The sequence below is a fragment of the Clupea harengus genome, unplaced genomic scaffold (genome assembly GCF_900700415.2).
Source record: "Clupea harengus unplaced genomic scaffold, Ch_v2.0.2, whole genome shotgun sequence".
Classification (NCBI taxonomy): Eukaryota; Metazoa; Chordata; class Actinopteri; order Clupeiformes; family Clupeidae; genus Clupea; species Clupea harengus.
The window spans coordinates 1-24,982 of record NW_024880409.1 but is presented as its reverse complement, the minus strand read 5'-3'; the positions used below and the strand labels follow the sequence as shown (position 1 = coordinate 24,982).

The window sequence follows — 24,982 nt, the reverse complement described above, 5'->3', positions numbered from 1 at the left end:
TGTCTACCTACCTCTCTGCACCGTGGGTTCCTGCAGGGCGGAGCTGGGTAGCTTGGCGCAGCCCCCAAAGATGCCCACCGTCAGCGGGGTGACGGTCGAGCAGCAGCGCACGCTGGCGATCCTGTGGGCGCGGGTCATCTCATCATAAATCAGCCAATCAGTGGGCAGAGCCTGCACTGCTGCCATCTGTCCATTGACTGGAGGTATCTGAGATTGAAACAAAAAAACAGGCATGAAAGTTACAGAACTGTTTATCTGTATTCTCTTTTTATAGAAGACAGACAGACAGACAGACCATAGTGGATAAAACCTTTCTTCTGTATGCATATTTTATTTCCTGTGCTTATCTTCAGTACACTATTTTGACGGAGCTCACAGTTTGGCATTGAGAGCTACAAAAGGAAAACAAGGACAGGATGACTAAAGCGCAGTGCTTTCCGTGCTCAATCATTTCCTGTGGTTTTAATACATTCTTTGGAACACAGAAAGGAATCGTTCAAAGACTTAACCTTCAAATACTCTTGTCAATCCATCAATGCACTGCTGACAGACTCTTGTACATGTATAAGTGTTCAGGCCTGTCAGATGCCCTTCAAATAACAACCATCAAAACTTCATTCAAACTCCTGGTCACAATTATCAATCCATTTACCAGTCAATCAGAGGATCTATAGCGTGTCCCCCTGTCTTGAACTACAGGCGCTATAGAGGACTAAGGCTTCAATGTGTTTAGTTATGTAGAGGAACTACAGAGAGGACTTTTCCTGATCATATAAAGCTGCAGAGGGACTACAGTGTGTCTGACCTTCACTGATATGCAGGAACTATAGTGTGTCTGCATTTCTTGATCTCAGGCTGGAATCTATTAAGTGTGTGTGTGTGTGTGTGTGTGTGTGTGTGTGTGTGTGTGTGTGTGTGTGTGACTAACCTTCTTGAACTGCGGCTGACTGAGGATGGAGGTGGGATGGAAGCGGACCCTCTTCTCCTTGGTGCCCATGAGGGCGTTGCTCTCGCGGTCCACGTGCAGCAGGTTGGGGTACATGCCCGCCACCAGCGCTGCCTTCACCACCCCCCAGTTCTCAGAGTTCAGGTTCACGTCCCGGATGTCCCCACCACCGCGGGCGCGCACAAAACCTGGGGGAAACACACGCAAAGACACACACACACATACGAAAACACACATGAATACCCACACATACTCCGGCACAGACAAGCACACACAGACACACATATATACACAAACATTGAGACACATGCATGTGAACACACCCATAAAGCACATTGATCAGTGGAGCCTAACCACACATCCTGCGACAGAGCAACCATCCCACGAGGCCACCAGAGCTGGACTGGATGTGCACTCAGTATTTGCTTCTCCATAAAGCATCCATTGATAAATATGCATGTCTGTTGATTTGACCTTAAACCTAAGGTAGCAGCAGACCTGCAGGCAGACTTACCTATCGCCCTGAGCTGCCCCAGGAGCTGGGTCCTCATGCCAATGATGATCTCCATGGTGGCCTGAGACAGGAAGTTCTTCTCACAGAAGGTGCGTTCCCAGCCATCACTACGGGCTTTCTGCCATGCCTGATGGATCACACACACACACACACACACACACACACACACACACACACACACACACACACACACACACACACACACAGACGAATATATAAACAGGACTATGACAACATATGCAAAATAAAACAACAAAAATAAATCGCTTTTTATGATGATTTAACTACCCTAAAAATCAAGAAATATTAAATGTTATTTCCATTCATTTCAGAAAAAAACAAATGAAAACAACCCTGCCATGGTCCCTGTTACTAGGTGACGAGACAGGAAGTATGTGTGTGTATATGATGTGTGTGTGTGTGTGTGTGTGTGTGTGTGTGTGTGTTTCCCTCCCTCACCTGAAACGCCCTCAGCAGGGCCATGTGGTCACTGAACGTGCCGGCGGTGAAGCGCTTGCGGCACAGCATAGCGGCCCTCTTCTGGGAGGCCTGGCCGGGCAGCACAAAGGGGTCACGGTGCGCCAGCGTGCAGGCGATGGTCAGGATGGGGTCCAGGCACTTGAGCACCACCCCGCACAGCACCATCTTGCCTAGGTGGGGCTCCACGGGGAGGTCGGCCAGGTGGTAGCCCAGCTCTGTCAGGTCCTCCCAGGGGTCCATGGCGTCGATCGTCTAACAGGTCAGCGCACACAGGTGGGATGATAGAATTAGAAGGAGAATTGACTCAAGTGCTTTTCTTCTACAGAACTTCCTACTTGACTGGGGAACTTGACGCTTCTTACTGTGGATACTAATAAGCACACAAACGCCTCTTATGCCTGTAATTTATGGAATGGTTTTAGAATGGCCAATACTGAACATCTGACCCAACCCTCCATCATCCGTTCATTGGTTAGTCTACTTCCTACTCCAGTGTTTCACACAGAATATGGCATCGCTATGAATAGGAATGTCCAATCTACTGTTCTAATTCTATCCAGTTTTGACCAAAAGAACAAAAGACCAGTAGCAGTAGACCAGATGAAAGTTTTCCTCTGCCTGAAAATGGTCAAAGCTCAGAGGGTCAGCTCCAAAGGACCATAGTCATCAAGTTTCTCAGAACTTCTCTTAGGAATGGTGATGGAAGTTTATCTATGGCTGAAAAATGGACACATCTGACTGATGGATAACAAAGGTAGAAAGGTAGAGAGGTAGAGCCAGGACCCTAGACCACCGTGAGTAAATATTTTGACCTTCCCAGTGAGAACGAATAATAGCATAGTTCTATGCATGGTTTTAGATCACCATAGAAATGGCGATTCAATATGACACTATGAGATTGTAAAGGCATTTTAAGTGATTTTAAGTAACTTATTTTACTTGTGTACGCCCTGTGTGATAAGCAATAGTGTAGCGGCTCTCACCTTGAGCATCTGCACAGCGTTTTTAACACTGAGGGTGTGTGGGGGCTCGGGGGCTCTGGAGAGGAACTCGGCTATGGGACAGTTGACGGGGGCCAACAGCTTAGTGTGTAGGCATAGTTCCTGCAAAGGAGGAGGAGGACGAGGAGAAGAAAACATAACAAGATGATGAATATCAAAGGAATGGATACAGACAGAACAAGACAATTGACGAGAAAATAATGAAAAAGTGAGAGAGAGAGAGAGAATGAGACAGAGAGTGCTTGCTTTTCTTAAGTTTGACCACAAGTGTGCAGTAGACTGTCTGCGCTGAACTAGTGTTGGGCGGCATCACCGTATTACGGTATGTTTAGAAATTCCGAAGGTATGACTCAATACTGTCAAAAATACAGATGCTTGTCTCTCTATTAAACTGATATGGAGATCCTGTATTGGTGATGTGCTGTAGTGCACAGCACATGCCACCAGAGGTCAGTCTACTTGTGAGAAAGATAGCAACTGTGAGTGTTATGTGACAAGGAGGAAGTAGAATGGTGTTGTTGATCTGTTGTTTTACAGATCATGACAACACTCTTAGTGGCACTGATTTTGATACCATGTTCCACCCCATACACAGAATATGGCAGAGCTAGTAAGGAGCTGCCTGAGACCAGCACTACATGGGCTAAAGCCCACAAGCTCATCTGCATACATAATATGGTTCACTAGAGCAGGGGTACCCAACCTTTTTTGCACCACGGACCGGTTTAATGTAGGCATTATTTTCACAGACCGGCAGATAAATAGCCAAAAGTAGAATTGATTTCAAAGTACTCCTGCTAACATACAAAGCCCTAAATGACCTGGCTCCAAACTACCTTAAGGAACTAGTTGTCCCCTACTGCCCTCCAAGACCGCTGCGTTCCCAGAGTGCAGGCCTCCTTGTAATTCCAAGAATATCAAAAACCACAGTAGGAGGCAGAGCCTTTAGCTACCGAGCCCCCCTCCTCTGGAACAATCTCCCTGCCTCCATCCGAGATGCAGACACCCTACCTATATTCAAATCAAGACTAAAGACATTACTCTTTAGTGCATCCTATAGCCACAAGTAATTAGGTCAACAAACCCATCACCTGCTGGGCCAGCCAGTCAGCAAGCATAACTAGACATAACTGAACACATAAGAAAAAAAACAAAAAAACAAAAAAAACGTATATCACTGGGCTACAGACAGCGTATGTTGTACCCTGCAACCCTAACAAAGCTTACGACTAAAATCTCCATATGTACCAAACCAAACTAATTGCTAAATGGCAGCATAACTAAACATAACTAATGCTAAACCATACTAAATGTCAAACCAAACTAAATGCTAAATGCCAGCATAGCTAAACACATCTAAAACACATGCACTACCCCCCTAATCAACATAACTGGGCTACAGACAGCGTATGTTGTACCGTGAAGGAGTGCGGAAGATCCCGGGTACAGCACACGGCGCGTATTGCGACTGTCACCAGCTAACTAAATACTAAATAAAATCGCGATGTCACAGACGGAGAAAAAAAAAAACGTCGGACCAACTTAACTTGGACTAGAATTTAAGAATGCTAAATAGCAGTGGTGAATCAGCCAGATTGTTCTTAAGGGCTTCATTTGTGAGAAACCGTTGGTGATTGGGTTCACGTCAATTCTACAGACATCCTCGGATTTAAATAATTATAAAAAAAATATATAAGAATATTTTAATCATTAACAATTAGCTACGTTTCACATTTAAATTCATGATTCTAAGAGGCATCGTGATGTTCTAAAAGCACTACACGAACACTGCAAATGTAAGTGAATAAATAAATAAGCATTAAACTCAATCGCGTGGATATAGGCATATTGGAATAGAGTGGACACATTCTGCAACTACTGGTGAAGTTAGGTCTGCGTTTAATCCACCGGTGCTTGCTTTCCGCTTTGACATGATTTTGATCCATCTGAAGTTTATTTCGCGTTGCTGTGGAGTCTGTGGATTGTGCACACGTCTCTTCAGTTGCATGCCTCAAAGGACGTTTGTTTCTTACTCATTTTTGCTAGTTTGCAGGCTTGTTTTTTGAGTAACGTATCAAGTGACCGAGACAAGTGTCTTGACGTGTCAAAAGGCACAGGCGAATGTTACGTCGGGGAAAATCTGGTCGTTTTTCAAAATAAAACAGACTCTAATAATTAATACAACGGAAATTATATAAATTATTTATTCTTTCTTTGCGGCCCGGTAGAAAATGCCTCACCGACCGGTACCGGGCCGCGGCCCGGTGGTTGGGGACCACTGCACTAGAGTATTACCAATCATGCACCCAGTATGACAGGCTATCAATTGCTTGGACAGATCATCAGTGTAAAGACGAAAAAGAACTGGGGACAAAATTCCCCTTTGACTGACACCATTGCTAACCCCAACTGGGGCTGAGACCAGTTTGCTCCATTTTTCCCTGCATAGTCTGGTGGGCATGGCCACCCCTCTTTGACTCAATTTAAAAAAAGACATTCTATGATTAACACAAGCTACTTTCTCCTCAGTGTCTGGCATTAACAGAACAAACATTGAGTTAGGCAACAAGCCATGAATCATAAATCCAGTAAAACAAATAGGCCGGCAAGGGGAGGAGCTTAAGATGCTTAGCAGAAATATGATCTAAACAACCTGCTTTGTTATCAGAAAGCTTGTTTATAGCTCGATGTGTCTCAAGTGACATAAGTACAGCAAGAGTGAGACGACACATAAGAGGAACGGAGAGAGTAAGAGCAGGAGATGTTTGAGGTGAGCGTACATGAGTGTGTGTGTGTGTGTGTGTGTGTGTGTGTGAGGTGAGCGTACGTGAGTGTGTGTGTGTGTGTGTGTGTGTGTGCGTGTGTGTACCTGCAGAGGCATCCTTAGTAGCTGGGGCACCTGGTGTTCCAGCATGTTATCGAAGCGCAGGTGACTGAACAGGTGGAAGCAGATGCCAGGTCTGCAACGCCCTGCTCTGAATCAGAGACAACCACAACATAACAGACCTGTCAGGACAGTTTAGTGACTCAAATATCAATTAGCATAAAGCAGAAAACATGAGCATGTCATACTTGACAGTTTTTCCCTTGTTGTTGTGGTGGTGTGATAGGTTACTTTCCGTTATCTTACAAAGTCAATAAACAGTTGGTCGCCACAAAAAAGACAAAAGCCAGAAACATAGCTACTATATCATTATTATTTCTTATTGCTACAAGATAACCGATACTACATTATTTTGCCTTTTCCACATGTTGCATTGTTCAATAACGATAGGTGCATATGTTTTCCTGGTTTGTTATACCTGCCCTTCCTTTGCAGAGCACTGGCTTTAGAGATCCACACCATCTTCAGCATGGTCACGTGATTCAGGGCATCAAAGGACTTCTGCAGAGGACCAGGTTATTGACAAAATGGCTTAATAACAAGAATACAGACAAGCTGGAAAATGTTTCTGTTTATGTGATTTAGGAAGCGTACTTCGGAAAGTTATTTTTGTATGACACTTTGCATGACACAGCTCTTGTTACATCACCAATGACTCAAAAAGGCAATAATAAATTCCTTTTTACCTCTTTAACTTTTCCGGCATCAATAACAAACACCACATCGTTGACTGTGATGCTGGTCTCAGCGATGTTCGTTGACAGGATCTAAGACAGATACAATTAGCGAGAGTTCTTTAGTGCCGCTTCTTTGGACGCCGAACACTGCATGTTATTGGTTCATTCATCCAGACATGACTTGATTAGCTCATCAAACCTGGTTTAGCTAATCAAAACCTTTGATTATTCGACATGATCGATCAGGTGTGTTAAGAGACGTGCTTCAGAGTTACCTGGGACAAGGTCGAGAAAAATAACTCACAATTTTCCGAACACCAACAGGTGCGTTCTTCAGCACCTTCTTCTGGTCGGCGGTCTGCATGTTGGAATGTAGCGTGAACACCTGATACCTGCAAAAATTAATCCAGATAGTGTACTGTAGGCTGAATGTTTTGGGTGTATTGCAGAAGCACAACACCTACATCAAAAGACATTCAAACTGATCATTTCGCTAATTTAGTAGTGAGGTTCTTGCAAGACACAGAGATATACCGCTAAACTATGAAGTCTGTTGGCTCCAGTACAAAACTCAAAATTTCAGGCATCTGCAGTTTTTAAAACATCCTAGGTGTTGTGTTCACCTTTGCGGCTGGTCAGCAAATCTCTTATCATCGTAGAGGATGCGGTCCCTTAGGCTGACAATCTCATCATATCCTGGCAAGAAGATCAAAACGGCACCTAGGATCCAGACCAGACACAAATACGAAAACAGAGTCTCAGTGCATGGGATCTGTGTTAAATGTTTACGTTTGACATTTAAGGGCAAAAGCCGCAATTCTGGCGAAAGGCTGTTGATATTTGAGCTGAACATCCAATCAAATGAAACCCCTCCCTTCCATGCTCCTGAAACTATCTGCTGAGGAGCACACAGAATGATCAGCTAGAGGACCATGAGGAACAATTCACCGAATCTGACAAAAAGTGTACTGGAACAGAATCACAGATTTCACCTTAAAATGCGCCATCTACTTAAGCACTGAAAGATGAAAATAAAAAATGATAAACAGTTAATACACTCTTTAGATAAGATATATCTCCATAGATCACATATCACAATACATGCACAAATATTCCTGAGATGGCTTCACTGGCCAGTCAGTACCAACAGGCAGAGATGCCCCATCTCACCGTCGTCTGGGCTCGTCTGACAGATGTTGAAGAGCAGGTGTATGACGAGGTCCAGATCCACCTTCTCATCGTCAAAGCTGTGGTGGTACACCTTAAGAAGCTCCTGGTCCTCCGCGCTCAGCTCCGCACTGTCTGACTGCACCAGGGATGACTCATCGAGCTTACCCGCCTCCAGGGTGGAGCTACAGGGAAATCAGCCAATGAGGAGAGAGCTTTACTATGTAGCGCTAATGAATCTGCTAATGAAGAGAGAGCTTTAATATGTTGCGTTAATGTTTCCCGCTAATAAATATGGTCCACATTTCATGTGTATGAGATTTGGAATAATCAGGAATAATCATATCTAACACAACTCGATGAGTAGAACTATGCCAAAGCTACGCAGATTTTGTTACAGTAGATAAGACAAATAAATATATATTGTAGTAGATACAAGTTACAGACTGTATAGAGCTAAATCTGGTGATGCTCAGCTAGTTAGCCAAGAACTCAACACTCCACTCAGAGGCTTCAGAAAAGTTTGCTACAGAGATGAAAGCATTTATCCTTCAACAGTGATCTACTAAGCACTTTTTCCTTAACAACATGATACTGACAATGCAGAAGCGATGCCCAGTCAGTGGGGCAGGATACGACATTGTTCACTCTTACATGTATGTCTCCAGTAGGTCCACAACCTCAGCCTGAATGAAATGCTTGGCCCAGCCAAGAGCAGTCCTGCAACACAGACAAAAACAAATCAGAATCACGTTTATTGGCCAAGTAAGTTTGCACAAACAAGGAATTTGACTCCGGGTAAAGTGGCTCTCAGTGTACTTACACAAAATATACATCACAACACAATACAACACAACAGCACAACGGTCTAAGAAAGTATATACAAGGAGGAATGGCTATATACAGGAGCTGTGAATTGTAAACACCACAAATAGTGCAAAGAAGTGGAGAGTGCAAGAAGTGCAGGGATAAATAAACTATGCATTAACACCAGGTTATGCATGAAAGGCTCATGTCTAAGACAAATAACCTGCTTGTTCAAAGCAACCAAGCAAGTTTGTCCACCTATCCTCTAGTACATGATAATCTATAAATGTACGTATTATCTATTCAAAAGTTGAAGGAATTAAAGGGCAAGTTCAGGCAGAACAGTGACCGCATAATACAGTATTGTGCATGATACTTTTAGTTTAGTTTTAGTCAGAACATAATTGTAAAGCTCCACTTTATGGAACAGTCACAATGTTGTAAATACTGATGGGGAAATCAAAACAACTTACGGGCTCACCCAGAAACAAAGAGAATAGTTCACTGGTTCACCGGTTAACAATGGTTAACAATGTGTACAGGGTCATGTCCCTGGTGTTGCAATGCAGAATTTGACGGAATAAACAAAACACTTTGGTGCTGGATATCTCTCACAGACACACCCTATGTGATCATTACCAATGTGGCATAGCCTTGCGAATTGGAGATTTCAAAACAATTCAGAACATAACTGAGTGTACAGTCTGAATCTAATATGATGTATGAACAGGCACCGTGCACTTCGAGTCACTTTGCAGTCTGATGCGACTGTAATGACATTACATGAATAAACGTTCAGCACTGGCTCCTGACCATCCCATGCAAGACAGTCATTAGTTCAGTAAATATTTTCCCCGTGGGTCACCGACTCTTGAATTTTGCCAATTCTGAGCTTAACATATCAACTGTGGCAAGGGTGAAGCACCAGTAGGTGCAAAAGGAAACAGGAGCAGGGGTTTATTATACCCATTACGCCATGATAACACAAGACTTAACAATGAGGAGCAGTGATGCACCATGCAATGATGTTAAATAATAGAGCGTGTAAGATGATGCTCGAGAGAGTGGTTCGCTCCCTCACCATCCGTTGGAGGCCTTGAGGGTGACGCTGGCCCCCATGCTGAGTAGCTGCTCCACCTGACTGATGAAGCCCCGCGCCGCTGCCACCATCAGAGGGGTGGCACTCGTCTCACTGTGCCTGTAGTCCACTGTCACACAGCAGGGCAGAGTTACCAAATAACACTAATGAAGAACAAAACTAATGAATCAATCCTTTAATTAATTGTGCATACTACAGCACTAATTATGTGGTGTAAAAGTAAATTCAGGATTAAGAATAACCCTGATTAAATTCATAATTTGTTCATTATTAACTCATGACATTCTATGACAGTATGATGCTTCTGAACGCATTCTGTGCTTCTAGCTTAAATCAGCATGTTCTCCAAATTTGACTTATGTAATGGATCTGCCGCTAACTGCAACCGTAAGTTCTTCAGTTACACAATGTATTAGTAATCTAAGACATAAAGCAGTGACAATGTATTAATGTTTAAACTTTAAAATCTCGACTTCCCAGAACTAAACTAAAGCAGATGTACGTGAAAGACAGAATAGCAACTGGTCATACCACTGACGTTCTCACTCAGGATGAGATTGAAGAGTTGGACGAAAGCGTCATGGTCTTCATTCAGGAAGATGTCGGAGATGCAGGCATCCATCTCCTTCAGTAACCAGGGGTCTAGGGATGCCACGTCTTTCTCATTCTGTAGTAAATATTCAACAGCTCATTATGTAATTTATTTTAAAACAAACACCTCTAAGGTGCTTTATTTTTCAAGACACCTGAAATACTTTCAGAGTTTTACTTAGTATTAGTGTGCACTGCTTTATCAATGGATTAACCAGCAAAACCACATTGTGAAAAAAATAACCTTTCCAATTTCAGTGCACTCGCACATAAACATGTCAAAAATGTCTGTATCTCCCATGACCTTTGTACGATCCTGTTTTAAAGAATGGAGCAGTTACAAGTGAAGAGCTTTACCAGCTGGCTGAAGACGCCATCCCCTCCGTCATCTAGCAGGTCGTTCTCCTGGAGGATGCAGGTGGCCATCTTGTCTCTCTGGGGCTCCTGCCTGGACCCCCCCTCACGTACCTTACACCACTCCGTCAGCGAGGTCTGCTGCTTCTCCACTGGGGCACAGGGACAGGGGACAGGGGACAGAGCATGAGTTTGAACAGCCTCTGGAACACTTCAGTTTAAACATGTACCAGCAGTAGGAGTAGGGTGACACATTTTGGCACACCTCAATGTACCCAAAGATCTCCTGCAAAGCACAGTGAAGGTGTGCAGTTTTATCTATGGTTAAAGTACAGACCTACAGGCCTACTCATGACTTGGTTTTCACAGCATGATTTCTCAGATAAAAATGTATACATTTTGTGTAACATACACAGTCTACAAAATTAAGCAGCAGTCCACACTTTTTTCTGGTTTAATTTTAGAAATACAGACAGAAACAAAGAAACCCAGAGTGCAAAATCTTTCCTCTACCCAGCTTGCAGTCCAACTACGGCATGAAATATGCAATACTGCCTATTTTTACCGACTGCAGACTAAAAAGAACTAGCAGTGCTTTCGCATAGACCGGCTGCCACATTTGATCCCGTCAGAACTTAAAAATGGAATACTAAGACAGCTTAATGTAGCAGCCTGTTAATCACCGAAGATAACAGAACTCACCCTTTTGCATTTCCTTTTTGTACTTCAGCATGTCTTTGTTTGCATAGCCAGTAGTCCGTAAAATGTCCTCCAGGAAAAGCTCTTTGACTTCGAATGGCCTTCCTTTAACTAGGAAATTATATTACAACATTAATCTACGTCATCATTTCATTGAGATCTTAACATAGCCGTCATAATCATGTAATACAACCAGTGACGTACCAATCATATTTAGCTCAAAATTGGTACCACATATTTCACAATTATGCACATATACTAATAAACATCTTTTCACAGATAATAGTTTTTTCCTTCAGTATCATTTATCTTTCATGAGCTTTATTGTCCTACCTGAACATTACTACTACAGACAATAAAAATGCCAATGGTAAAATGATCCCTGGAATACTGAGGCCCACTATACACTCAGCACTATTGTGTGCCTGATCCATGCCAAGAAAATGCCAACTGTGCTGATCGGGCTGCAGGGGCCAGCGTGTCCATGCTCTTCCTGCTCTGCACAGTGAAATGGAGCCGTTGATTGTTGCTATGACAAGCACATAATTAACCCACTCAGCTAAATTACAATGAACACAACAGGGCATGGTTGTTCAAATGGCTGTAGCGTATTGAAATGCTATTTTGGAGCACAGTTCCTTATTTTCGTGAGTCAAATAAAAATGGCAGTTGCCTTGGTTGGCTGTTTTGATTGTGCCAAAAAGCACAACACGTCCAGTCAGTGTAGCTCACTGTAGTAGTAAACATTAGTCATTTACCTAAAGCTTCTGATAAGACAATTACAAATATGTGTTATATCTGGACTATAGTTCCTGCTGAAAAACACCTCTGTGCTTGAGGGCTATGAATGCCACCCTGTACCCACCAGCAGGTCTATCTTGGCACATCATCATCCTAATCTAAAGGCCGTAATGGGGTGGTGCAAACAAAACTGGCACAGCAGGTACAGCCTCCCCAGTGACTTACTGTGAATGACGGGGCAGGTGCCAAAGTAGCGCACAAAGAGATCGATGTCCAGAGCGGCGCTGGAGAGGATGAGCTTCAGGGTGGGCATCTTCTGCAACAGGTCCCGCATCTTCGTCAGGAGAAAGTCACTCAGGCCGTCTCGTTCGTGGACCTCGTCCTATCACAAACCATTAGTTCAGACCACAACCACAGTGGCAGGTGAGGTGTGAGGTGTGTTAATTGCATGCATTAAAACAAATGCAAAGGTTCGTACAGGAAGTCAATGTGGAGTCATGACAAACACTATTTAGGACCTGAACTCATAAATGGTAGATATTTTGGAGCTATTATGAAAGAGTAACGTCAATAAAAGAGTTACAGATAAAGTAGAGGCGCTCACCACTATGACATGCGTGACTGTTGAGAGCGTAGCATCCCCTGCCATCAGGGTCCGTAACAGGACCCCACTGGTGCAGAACGTCAAGAGAGTCTTGGGAGAGACTCTGGGAATAAATCAAGTGAACACTTTTAAAACTATATTCAGTCACTCGAAAACGTCACAGCCATATTCAGCCATATCACTTACTACAGTGAAAGCAATACTGAGTTCCCCAGTTACCAGATATTTGGACCAATGACACTTTAGAATATTGCTTGTGACATGCTAACTCAGTTGAGCTGACAGAGCTACAGGGTATGCTCTTTTCTTGTTTTATTCTACTGAGAGTTAAAGGTGTGCAAAAATACTGTTTTAACGCTTAATCACTTTTTTAAAGCACTTTTACAAGTGTCTTGACTTATTCTGATAAAAAAAAAAAATGTCTCATATTTCCTCTTCACTTAAACTTTAATAATGTAGTTAAGAGCAATAAGATAAGAATTATGAAAACATAATTTATTAATGGAAACATAATTTACAGATGATCAGGGGTGCACACCTACCACAATTTGCTAAGCCTTTGTCTAGCTATATACAGTCATTATATACTATATTACATCAGTTTCATTTGATTTGAGATCTTTTTAAATCTATCTCTACATATGGAAAGCTTCTATATACATACAGTAGTATTTCATATCTCATTCCTATTGATATCGAACCGGATTGAATCGAATCATTGGATTGTGAATCTAAATCGAATCAAATCGGGGCATCTGCTACACACCATGACATCACAGTGCACAGTCAAACATACTGTGCTACTGGCCATTGACTGGGGCTTCTGCACAATTAATGTCACATCAGTGACACTTAATTTCAGTGACACTATACAGTCTATGAGTGGGTTGGAGTTCACCTTATGATGGTCAAAAGTCTACAGCAAGGTGCCACAGTTGCTCAAATTCAGCAAATGGACTGCCTGCAGTGAACGACTATTTGGGAGCCTTGCAGAAAAATAAATAACATGAACAGGTGGCAGGGCTTTAAGCCAACATCAGCAGCCTGGGTGTCTGATCTGAACGGGTATCATTTACACAGGCATTATCAGTGAAGATAAAATATTAGCTAAATCACACACACACACACACACACACACACACACACACACAGTTACAATTCCTTGTCAGGGATGTATATCGACCTCCCTCTTCACATTAGCCTATTTGTGTTCACAATGGCCATTGCCATCTATCTCTGACTCTCTCACACACACAGACGTATCGATGTGTACACTCACAGACATACCTATGCACACTCACACACACACACACACACACACCTGCTCTCCAGGCGGATCTGGTAACCGATGGTCTGTCCGATGTTCTCTCCTCGCTCCGCGGCCACCCGCTCTGCCACAGCAATGGCTGCCAGGCGCCGGGGCTGAGTGCAAAAGATGCGACAGGGGATCCCGTTTCGATTGCAGTCATCCAGCAGGAACTGAGGAATCTATGAGGAACAAAAAAACAACTCCCGCTGTGAGACAGGGAGAAATTCGCATTTCATCCTCTTTTGGGAATACCGAGTTACCCTCGACCTTGACTGAACTGCCAAATTCTAGAGGTGCCAGTATACCCCCACTTGAAGATTGACCACCATATGGCATATGGTTCCAACCCCAATATAATCAACCTGGCTTTAATACGCATATACCCCTGGAGGGCTTCTTTGGGAGAATGCTGACACAATCAGTTTCATTAATGTTAAGAGCCACAACTTATTCTGCAAGGGTGAATGTATTGGAGTGGAGGCAGCCACCTCTGACAAATAGTTGTCCTACATGCCAATACTAAGTAGTGTTCTGCGTTATATATAACAAGGGCACCATTAGTGACTCATAAAGGATGTTTCTTAATCAGTAAACAAAGTTACAAATAACAGCCCCTCAACGTTTTTAGTGATACATTAAATACCTTTTTTAACATTTTCCTCATCTTAACTTATCTTAACAGGCCACACCATAGATGTTAATCAGCAGGCTGTGGAACCCGGCTCACTCACCTGAGTGGTTTTACCGGACCCGGTTTCACCCAAAACCAGAATGACACGGTTGTCCTTGATGATCTGCACAATCTCCTCCTGGCGTCCGTACACGGGCAGTGAGCAGCGAAAGTGGTCCAGCTCCGACTGGCCTCTCCTGGGGGGGACCTGAGGTATGCCGTTGTTTAACCGCCCGCTCGTCCTGTTCTTGTCACGACCATTATCTGAAAGAGAGAGCACAGGAAGTGAGGTCACATGGAGGCAAACCATTGGGGTATAACAGTATAGGTATCCTTTACTATAAAACATGAAGAGATCATTTAAATGTGTTGTGTTGGTCTCCGAAAATGTCCAGTAACAATGCTTGTTATTACTGCTACTTTACAAAATAACTAGAATTGAAACAAACTGAATGTGAATGTAATATTGTTCTGCCCAAGCTACAAGGTCAAGCAATTTACTTTAGATGTTCAAGGTGAAGTGTTACTAGAACCACAGAGATGGTAAAACCTCACAGTGTTCTCAACAGTGACCCAGGTGAACTGAAAGGGCCAGTATATTGAGTACCCCACACTTTGTTCAAGTACTAGTGTTTATGTAAAGTATTTAAGATGAGATTTAACAACAGCCAATCAGAAGTCACAGATATTTGCAGGCTGTTGCATTGCTGAACAGTGTACATGGACAATGCTAGCTTTAAGTGAATCAGTAAAGGTGTTGCTGATAAGGCATAGCCAGGGTTGGCCGAAAAGGTCACACACAAAGAGACCTAAAATTGTGTCACCTAATAGTGAAAGGGACATCACTACTTTTTCAGTAATCTAGCATTTTCATTTTACCATTTACTATATTTACTACTTCATCTTTCTATCTAGGAATTGTGGACTTCTAGGGATTTCAGTAGGGACAACTGTAGCCCTGCGTAAATATTAATTGAGAAGATGGGATCTCACCACCTGCTTCCATAGCAACAGACATCCCTCGTTCAGTGCGCGGTAGCAGGTCTGTGATCTCTTTATTTGTCATAGGAAATCTCTGAAGAAGGTTCCTGACCACCTGTTTGGAACAGGGGGTAAGACTAAAGGTCATGATGGACTGGGTCGATTCAGATCCATCCTTCTTCCTGATTGTAAGGAATCTGTTTGACCCCTTTCTGTAAAACATAACAACACAATGATCTTCAGGGTCTGACATCAAAGGCAAAGGCAAAATAAGCTTAATAAATATGACAGAGATGGATGCAGCTTTTTATCACTGCCAGGAAATATAAAAGAACTCAGGTTCAATTTTTAGACACATACCCGCGGCTTTTTGAGATATATCCCAGTGACTGGGCAAAGCGATGTATGAATGCCCTCTCAGTGCTGGTCAAGGAAGAAGGAAATTCCATTTCTGTAGATGAAAGTGTTTTTCAAGAACATCACTGCGCAGTAGGTAGTACTATACTTCAGTCAATGGAAAGGTGATAGAGATGGTCTCTGCTTAGCAATGCATCACATACGTTTTTATTCAGGAAAACTGACAGAAACACAAACTATTCTCACAAGGAATAGAAAAAGATGAGATTAGTTAATGTGATGAAGACGGATCACCCAAACCAAATACATAAGTTTAGATCAAGGAAAACCACTACTTGAGAACTAATGGAAGTCGTTAATGAGCCATGCGTACAAGGGCAACACAACGCATGATGTACCTTTTTGGTCCCCGTACTGAAATCGCTCCAGAGAAAGGTGCACCGCTATTTTAACTTCTTCATCGATGCGAATGTCTTTCAGTCCCTTGCCCCTGGAAGAGCCAGACTGTCTGTTTTGGGACATGCCTGTTTTGGGGGCGCCAGTGCTTGGTCGTGACATGACTGTGAAAAAAAATCATGAGGTTACCATTACTTAAGATAACATTAACATTAGCGGATAGGTTATTGAGTAAGTTAGACATCTGTAGTTAACTAGCTACGTTAGAGAAAAGGCTGGTAATGCTACTAGCTATATAAGTTACGCACGGACGTCAACGTTAGTTGACCAGCTAAGTGGCAGTGAAACACTTGCTAACTAGGTATAGCCACGTTACTTTTAATCTTGTCTTGGTCCTCTGGCGTTGGATTTGAGTGAGAAGTTACGTAACTGAACACTTAAAGTCAACTCACTTTGTCTACTTTCTGTATCGTTAATGTACCGTTGCTCCAATTGACTGATGCCAGGTTTAGCTATACTACAGAGAAAGTAATTTACAGTCCTGCATTAGATTAACCTATCGAGAGCTAGGTTTTCGGGGGGGGGGGGGGGGGGGGGGCGTCAAATAATGTTAGATAGCTAACGTTGCCTAACTTAAACGTGCTCGCTAGATAAAATAACAAGAAAGACAAATGACATCTTGACAGTAAAACTGGCCAAGAATGTAGCTGATACATGGTAACGAAAACTGACAAGAATGTCAGCTAGCCAGCTCTAATAATATTTAACAACTAAATTACTGCTGGCTGAGTGTTTAACATAGCTAAGCTGTGAGGTAACTTACTGCAGGTGAAATGAAACTGAACAGTTAACTGTTAGCTAGCTAGTAAGCTAACGTAACATGACGTCTCTGGTGAAAATTAGGGATGCAAGCTAGCTAACTCGCTAGGAACGACAAGCTAGTCGTGTTAGCCAGCAGGACAGCTTGTTGTGAGACAAAATATGAATTGTGGTCTTAAACCTACCGTTCAGTTGTATGTTCGGCTGGACTTACCCCAGCAATAAAGGTAGTAAGACGGATTTTCAGGTTTGTCTCAGGTCTCCTTACGCTGACCCAAAACAACACACCGGTTGGAATATCAGTGCAAGCGCAAAACACCGGCCAGGCAGGCAGAGAGTGGCTGATCTTCAAGCAGTGTTCTGTGTGCACTAACTCTAAACAACATGTTACAGTTCCTGTGAAATGAATATGAAACGGGATTCTATTTAGGCATGGTATCCTTCCTTTCTTTGAAACATCATAAAATGAACCTCATAATTAACACATAGTTCGGCTAGAAATATCACTGATATACTAATTTTAATTTATTTAATTAAACTGAAACGTTGACCACAATGTAAGAATGCTGCTGATGATTATGTTACCTGCATGATGCTTGAGACAAGCCTATTGTGAGTGGATAGTTAACCAGGTAACGTTAAACACTTGTGGACCCCTTGTAAACGCTTGTGGACCCCTATGGTCACATTTAAAGTGAAGCTTTGCTTGACATTGACATAGGCTGCTCACCATAACACCATAACATTTTACACCAATGATAAACATATGAAAACAGTGACAAACATACAGTAGAACAAAGAATTACCAAGGATTGCAAAAAAAAATGCTGCGATTTCTTTTGCTGTCATAGAAAAAACCAATACCAAACAGTTAAGAAATGTAAACATTTTAATCGTGTTATGCAGTCTAGAGGTCAGATCTCCAGTGTGCTTGGTCTTGCAGGCCGAATGAGTGCCTTCTCTGCCTTCTCCACTTTGCTCTTCGATTTTTAAACCATACCTGTGAAATATTACCACAGCACTCAGCCACTGATTTTCAAGGATATATTCATAAAATTGTGCACAAAATCTTACTCTCATGCTTCTTATGTTCTTCAATAGTGATACAAAAATGTTGCCCTCTTCACTGTGAAGGTTTTTTTTCCATTGAAAACATCTTGTTTGGATGCTGTGTTTGGGAAGCTTACCTCCACCCTTTCCTCACGCAGGTGAGTGCGTTGAGCCAGCTGTTCACGAGTGTTGATGTCAGGGTACTGGTTCTGCAGAAACAGTTCCTCAAGGGCATCGAGCTGCTCCTCGGTGAAGATGGTGCGGTGTCTCCGCATGCGTCTCTGAATCTGCCCCAAGTGCAATGCTCCGGAACCTTCCTCGACCACATGTGCCTCAGCATACCACTGCTTGGCCCAGGAGAATGGGCAAGCTGAAACAGTGTAGAGGGCATGCAGATATGTACTGTTAAGTCTTACCAGCACATTTCATATCATACATAGCTGAGGAAGTCACGATGCACACTCACAGTATATGTTTCTGTGCAAAGCCAGAGGCTCTAAGCTTCAGGACTAATGAGAACAAAAAACTTTAAAAGGGTTGGTACAGTCAGTATTCTGTGCTAGATGTGTTCTTGTTAAGAAAAAGTTTAACTCTCACGTGTTGCTGGGACACAGTCTGTATGCAGCATCTCCCCACACTGGCAGCACAAGCAGCAGATGCATGTTGGTTGAAGAGCATCTGGATGGTTCACTGCTGAGACAGCCCCTGCTCCTATATCCCCTTTGTTTGCTTCTAAAAGATGAGGGACTGTAGTGGTGGAAATGTCGGTCCTCTCCCCTCTCTCGGGCCCTCCTCCGCTCAGAATGCTGTCAATGGTAAACGTCAGCTTCTTCCTGCTTGAGTGGACAGCCGCGTCCATGATCCAGCAGCCTCTTTTCCTCTGAACTGTTGGATGGAACTATTTACTGTCAAGACTTGAGATTGAAGTGTTTACTTGTGCCAGTCCTTCACCCTCTCTCTGGTGTCTGGTCCAATCCACTGCTTTTTCTCTCTAAATGAGAAAAAGTCAAACTATAATCCCCCTATAGGCCTCAAAAGGGAGAAAAAAATAAAGTGGTTGGGGCTAAAATCCTTGTTAATCTGGCCAGTTTGTAAGGCGGCTGGTGAATGAGAGATTCAGCTAATCCCGCCTTCCCCAAAAAGAGATCAGATTTCTCTGTATTAAATGACGGGGACCAGTTTCTGAAATCCTTATTGTTGTGGTCTTAGGGGGGAAAAATGTTAGATTGTCTGGTATTAGATTAGACATGGATTTAGAGATGCTTTGGAGGTGAGAACCCACAAGGTTTAGGATTTAGTTTTTAATTTAACGAATGGTGGCTGCAAAATTGCCTTCCTTACATATTATTTATGATTTGTTACAAATTCAACGTAGTTACAAATATTGGTGGTCCCTGTGCAAGGCAACGTTGTGTTCTTAAGACTAGCAAGAAAATAATATTATCAGTGCCAAACATTTATACCACGTGTAAACATAAATTGTTTGTTCCACTGGATATAGCACCAGAGGAAACCTGAGAAGCCTGTGATTACAGCTGTTGTTTAAATGCCTTTATATGTACAGAAAACTCTCCCCTCCAGCTCCCATAGGCTACATTTATACTTATTCCACAAGACACCTCTGAACTATGTTTATCCTCATATTTTACATAAGTCGAATAGTGCTTGTGCCATTGAACTGATGAAGCAACTGGTCCCAGACAATGTATTTTATGCCATTAAAGTGAAGCCACGGCTCTCTTCCAGTGTGATTATTTAATGGCTATTTAATGGTCTGTACACATATGCACAATTTTATTTATAAGTATGACCGTTTCTATTGAGCGACGCGACACAGTGGAGTAGGGGTGCCTCACAGTCTTCTAGATGCCATTCCTCGACACAGATTCTAGGCATGCCTTCTCAAAGAAATGCAGTTATTCAAGGCCCACTTATCTGACTCCAAGGTAAAGCTATTACATGTTGTATTTATTTTCTGACAAATCCTTTGATTTCATACAGAGGATTGCACTTCCTCTCACCAAGGAATTAATGGATTTTCGAAATCTGTCTTAAGCCTCAGAGATAAGGAGTCTTGAAAACAGATAACGATAAACACCACATTCTCTCTTTCACTGCTGCTTAATGGCTAGCAGATTGCTGAAGTATAGTTTTTAGTGTGGTGAAGATGGGTATCGCTAGTCTTTGTGATTTTTCAAAGGGAAACATCTTATTATGTTCATATGGCTTGAAAGTAGCATTAAGTTCAATACAGGGGCTTAGTATTATCATCTTAGGGATATCTTTTCAGAAAAGCATAACTGAAATCTATTGTGGTTCCTGACTTGGAAAAATAATGATAAATGCCTGATCCATGTAGCCTACGTCACTGTAATTTAAGCAATGTACAAGGAGAACAAGGAAGCTTAATATCCATGCAAGTTAAGAAGGAATAGTTTACATCGTTTAGATATGTGCTTAAAGAATCCTAATTAGGCTTATTGTTTTGACCTGAACTGTATGGGATATTGTGACACAGCAGCCTGTGTTGTGTAACACTAACGATATGCTATATTTTTCAATAGCCAGTTATTGACTTTAAATTTACATTTGCTGAGGGAAACGGGGGGGGGGGGGGGGATCTGCTACAACCACAAACAATAACTTCAGGTTTTAGAGCAGAGAAATGGATTTCTTTAGGACCTTGGGTTCTAGCCCGAATGGTAGGAAGGTTCTTCTCAAATTACAGCTGGAAGTCCCGCTTCGGAGCCACATGCTCTGCAGCAACACATCACAAGTGCCATTTCGTTTACGCCATAGAGTATTTATATTTTTGTATAGGTTAACATGTTTTTTCATGGATATGTTTTGTTGGCTGTCGTATTTGTGACCACGGCATCGGTAATTCCCGGTAAGTAATTTTTCGTGACTCTGGAATATTATTTTGACGACGGTATGAAGGGAGGCTAGCTAACTGATCGTGTTTTGTAGGTCTGTTTACTCCGTCTGCAGCCATAATTTAAAGTTTTGAGTCTCTATATTCAACATTAGCTAACATTTCTCATCGTTGGACAAGAATATGTTTATTTTCCTAATATGTTAAGTGTTGTGTCAGCCAACTGCGTCCACACTAGTGCTCGTTATATATGTGTAATTTTACATTAATTATATCTAAGGGGCCAGCTAGATAAGTATCTTAATTTTATGTAATATCGTGCATCCAATATTGGCAGATTGCATACGAGTGCATGGTGGGCAGTATGACGGGGAGCGGACAATCGGCTCCAACGGGGAAAAGTGCCTCAACTGGCTCAATGTGACGAGAGGCTATAATGCAGCTGATTACACAAACAACAATACAGGTAGGATGTTTACGCTGACTATAGCTTGCTGCATGCACGAACCTGCCGCTTCGGTTGTAAATTAACTGTTAATGCGAACTTACAAAAACAATGCCTTACGTACATTGTGGTCGAATACCCCGTGCTTTAAAGGGTGTTGTGTGTAAGTAAGCGACTTGATGGGTTGGGCACTAAACTTACATTTGACAGTAAGCTAATTGCCGAAGAAGCAGAAACCTCAGTGACAGCGTACGTAGGCTCTTTATGTATAGGCTACAACATGAGAGGGTCTGACTGAGATCAGCACTCTCTTTGTCCATATCATCGCCTCATTAATTATTTATCAAACTGACTCTTAATCAGCTCTGCTGCATCACGAAAATGGGCTTTAGTCCCCAAAGCTGATCTGCAGTGGGTCCCGATTAACAGATTTATTTTCTAATCAAAACAATCCAGCACAAGAAATGCATGCAGCTCAGAAAGTCATGTCTTTCCGTGTTGATTTAAACATTTAAAGCACCCCTTTATGCATTTTCTGACGTCAGTGACATGTTTTTGACAATCATTTCAACAACTGTTGTTAAGCTTGAGTTGCAACATTCCAAAACGCTCTGTAAATAGGTCAAAAGTAGTTATTGGTGGAGGTGTTATTGAAGGAAACAGACAATTTACTCATTTGTTATTTATAGTATTAATTTAGACCTAATTATCTTGACTAATAAAATTATGAGAAATGAATGAAAACTTTATGAGGACATTTTCTGTCATTTTGTTAGTAAGTGTGTGTGTTTTTTCTTTTTTTTTAAAAACTGATCAATTAAAGTGTCTTCTATAGCCCATTCTATAGAATAGCTTGTATAATGTCCCTCTTAGTCAAGTTCAGAATGCGCAGCAGAAGTATGTGACATAGACGCACACTTGAGAATGTACCAGTGAGATGTGAAGTGCTAAGGGGCCTGCTTGCTTCACTGTACACTGCCTTATGTCAACACCACACACACCCTAGGGCTACTTCCCTGTGAGCTGTTGCCATGCAATAGTGAAAGGGGTGCCTGCAAACAAGGTAGTTCATGTCAGGGGGTCACATCACTTTGTATCCAGGAGGGGTTGGCTCAGAGAGACCGGCAAACAGCATGCACAGAAAAACAAACAAGTGCACACACGCTCAGGTACACACACACGCAAACTGTGCCCTGCTTGATTTTGTGAGTGGTCTGTTTATAGAAGGGGTGGTTTTAGCTGTGATGTGAAGCACGTTTCTGTGGTAGTCCTGAGTTTGTTGTTTTGACCTGCAGAGCTGTGGGACCATAGTTTCTGCCGAAATCCAGATGCCTCAGCAAGACCTTGGTGCTATGTGTTGGCTGGTGGTGATACCATTCAGAAACAAGACTGTGACATTAACTTATGTCAAGGTATGGTACTGTTCTATCAGCACAGAAAATTGTAGAAAAATAGCACAATTAATAAAAAAAAGAATAGCACAAATAATAAAATAAAAAAATTATATGAATGCACATAATAAAGAAAACAATTGCAAAAGTATTTATTGTTGACATTCATGGAAAATTATTCTCTGCATCTCTATATAGTGTGCATGTGTGATATTTTGCAGACCAGGCTGCCACTCCTACAGCAGAGGTGAATGTGGACCCAGCTCCATCCCCTGGCGGGGGGCCACCTGATCAGTCGGATGCCCGCCCTGCCCAGAGAGAGAGCGTTGCGACGAAACCCGACACAGGCATCAGCCGAAGGGTTCGCGTCGGACCCAAGAAGAAAGCGGACCTGGGTGCTCTAGGTAACCTTGGCCATGTTTTGGCTCATTTCACACAAGGAGGAGGGGGTGCAATCTGCAGTCACACAGCAGCACAGAATGCGTTTTCCCCTTTGGTTATTTTTAAACCACAGCTGTAATGGGCTCAGTGTCTAATGTTGAAAATTGAATTTCACCTCCCATCTAGGATGGTTCATGAACACAGCTACAGATTCTTCTAGACAATCGAGAAAACGATGACATTATTGAATATCAACTGAAGCAGTGTTCCTAGTAAGAATCAGCAACTGGGAAGCCAGCCAGCAGCTTTGAGTCCTTGCTGAAGGATCAGCTGACAGAGATGTGTAATGATGTTTTGACTCATATTTGTCTGTTGTACTCCAAAGGATATGTTCTTGGTGGTATCATGATGCTCATCATCATAATGCTTGGAACGGGAATAATTCTGGGCTATTTCTACAAGAAGTAGGTTGAGCTCTCTCTCTCTCACACACAACACACACACCAAGTACAATATTAAGGAGTTTCCATCTAAAACTAGCAAGCTCTCAAGCTCAAAGCCAACACACTTGTGTTGTAGACACAAACAACCGCACAGTTGGCAGTGATGATAATCTAACTGGTGGTATATTTGGGTACATCCTGATGAAAAAAGCGAATTTTCACACGGTTGTAGACTTGGATAACAAAACTGCATAGTGAGTAGCCTGGGTGGCTTGTGGAAATAACCGATGTGTTCATCTGTCCTTCACATGACCATATGCCATCAAAATGAATGGTTGAATGAATGGCTGTATGTATGTTATACAAACTAGTTACGTACGAAAACATACCTAAACTGTAAAAACCTGCATCATTTAAAGACCTAGATGATCGCTTCAGAGGGCATACATAGGAGGAAAATGTACTCAAGAAACCATCTGAATTTAGACTGTAACACTGAACAGGAGTGATGAACTAATCAATTGATTAAAAAACACTTGTGAAATATGTGCTTCGGTGATGTAACCACGTCACTGAGGGCTTATATTGCTGACACGGATCAGGAAGAAGGGCAGGGCAGACAGGACTCGGAGGAAACCTCAGAGACAGCCCTGGTCTGTGTCATAGGGATATTAGATTACACCTCATAAGGCTATTATAGAAAAACTATATATAGCCCTGCAATCCGGTTAGTTATGATGCAATGTTTTTATGTCCATGTATTTCTGTATGTGTGTGCTCTGAAGCAGAAGCTGAATTCATAGATTTAGCTATGATTCATTTACTTATTTAATTTTAAGGTTGATTTATTCATATGGCTGAAATACATAGGGGGGGGGGGGGGGGGGGGGGGGCTCTTTGGTTTCAGCATGGGTTGCCATGGTTTCACATAAGTGTGAGAATCAGCAACAGTGACAGTTTGTATCTTTATTTAAATCAAAAATCACAAAGATTTTACATTTAAATATCATTGAAATATTTTTATAGACAATAAAAAGAGACCCATGGCAGTGTTCAACACTACACCTGCAAAAGTTGTAAAGCAAGTGCACTATCCTGTGTTTCAGTAGCAAATATAGGAATGGTGGTGTAAGGCCACCAATAAAGGAGCAAATATTAACCAGAATGAATGAAAGTCTTTTTAATAATTACATTCACATGATTACATCAATGACATGAACATTGTATTTTAATATTGTACAATGTAAATACACAGACATCCACAAATTATGTTATAGCTAGGAGATGATCAGAGTACCTTG

The 24,982-nt window shown here is 42.3% G+C and overlaps 3 protein-coding genes across 3 annotated transcripts; 1 reads left to right on the top strand and 2 right to left on the bottom strand.

Moving 5' to 3' along the window:
• Nucleotides 1-7: 7 nt before the first annotated feature.
• Nucleotides 8-17,490, bottom strand: LOC122132072 (3'-5' RNA helicase YTHDC2; the record flags this gene model as incomplete). Its single annotated transcript, XM_042706836.1, has 24 exons — nt 17,282-17,490; nt 16,280-16,441; nt 15,885-15,975; nt 15,537-15,736; nt 14,605-14,807; nt 13,886-14,052; nt 12,565-12,667; nt 12,186-12,342; nt 11,223-11,330; nt 10,524-10,672; nt 10,107-10,242; nt 9,558-9,684; nt 8,324-8,389; nt 7,673-7,854; nt 7,126-7,222; nt 6,807-6,894; nt 6,512-6,592; nt 6,244-6,326; nt 5,811-5,916; nt 2,924-3,043; nt 1,920-2,192; nt 1,461-1,587; nt 929-1,134; nt 8-207 (listed from the first exon to the last, which is right to left on the bottom strand). Coding segments are annotated over exons 2-24 (3,230 nt in total), but the record flags the coding sequence as incomplete, so codon positions are not given.
• A 477-nt stretch (nt 17,491-17,967) lies between these two features.
• On the bottom strand, nt 17,968-19,182 carry LOC122132071 (homeobox protein goosecoid-2). The gene is made up of 3 exons (XM_042706835.1): nt 18,744-19,182; nt 18,284-18,516; nt 17,968-18,096 (listed from the first exon to the last, which is right to left on the bottom strand). The coding sequence occupies exons 1-3, from the start codon at nt 19,003-19,005 to the stop codon at nt 18,004-18,006; spliced, it is 588 nt and encodes a 195-aa protein (XP_042562769.1). The 5' UTR covers nt 19,006-19,182; the 3' UTR covers nt 17,968-18,003.
• Nucleotides 19,183-20,778: 1,596 nt separating this feature from the next.
• pik3ip1 (phosphoinositide-3-kinase interacting protein 1) lies at nt 20,779-24,551 on the top strand. Its single transcript, XM_042706834.1, has 5 exons — nt 20,779-21,036; nt 21,359-21,487; nt 22,762-22,878; nt 23,079-23,261; nt 23,624-24,551. Exons 1-5 carry the CDS (start codon nt 20,973-20,975, stop codon nt 23,704-23,706), a joined length of 576 nt encoding a protein of 191 aa, XP_042562768.1. The 5' UTR covers nt 20,779-20,972; the 3' UTR covers nt 23,707-24,551.
• The last annotated feature ends 431 nt before the right edge of the window (nt 24,552-24,982 follow it).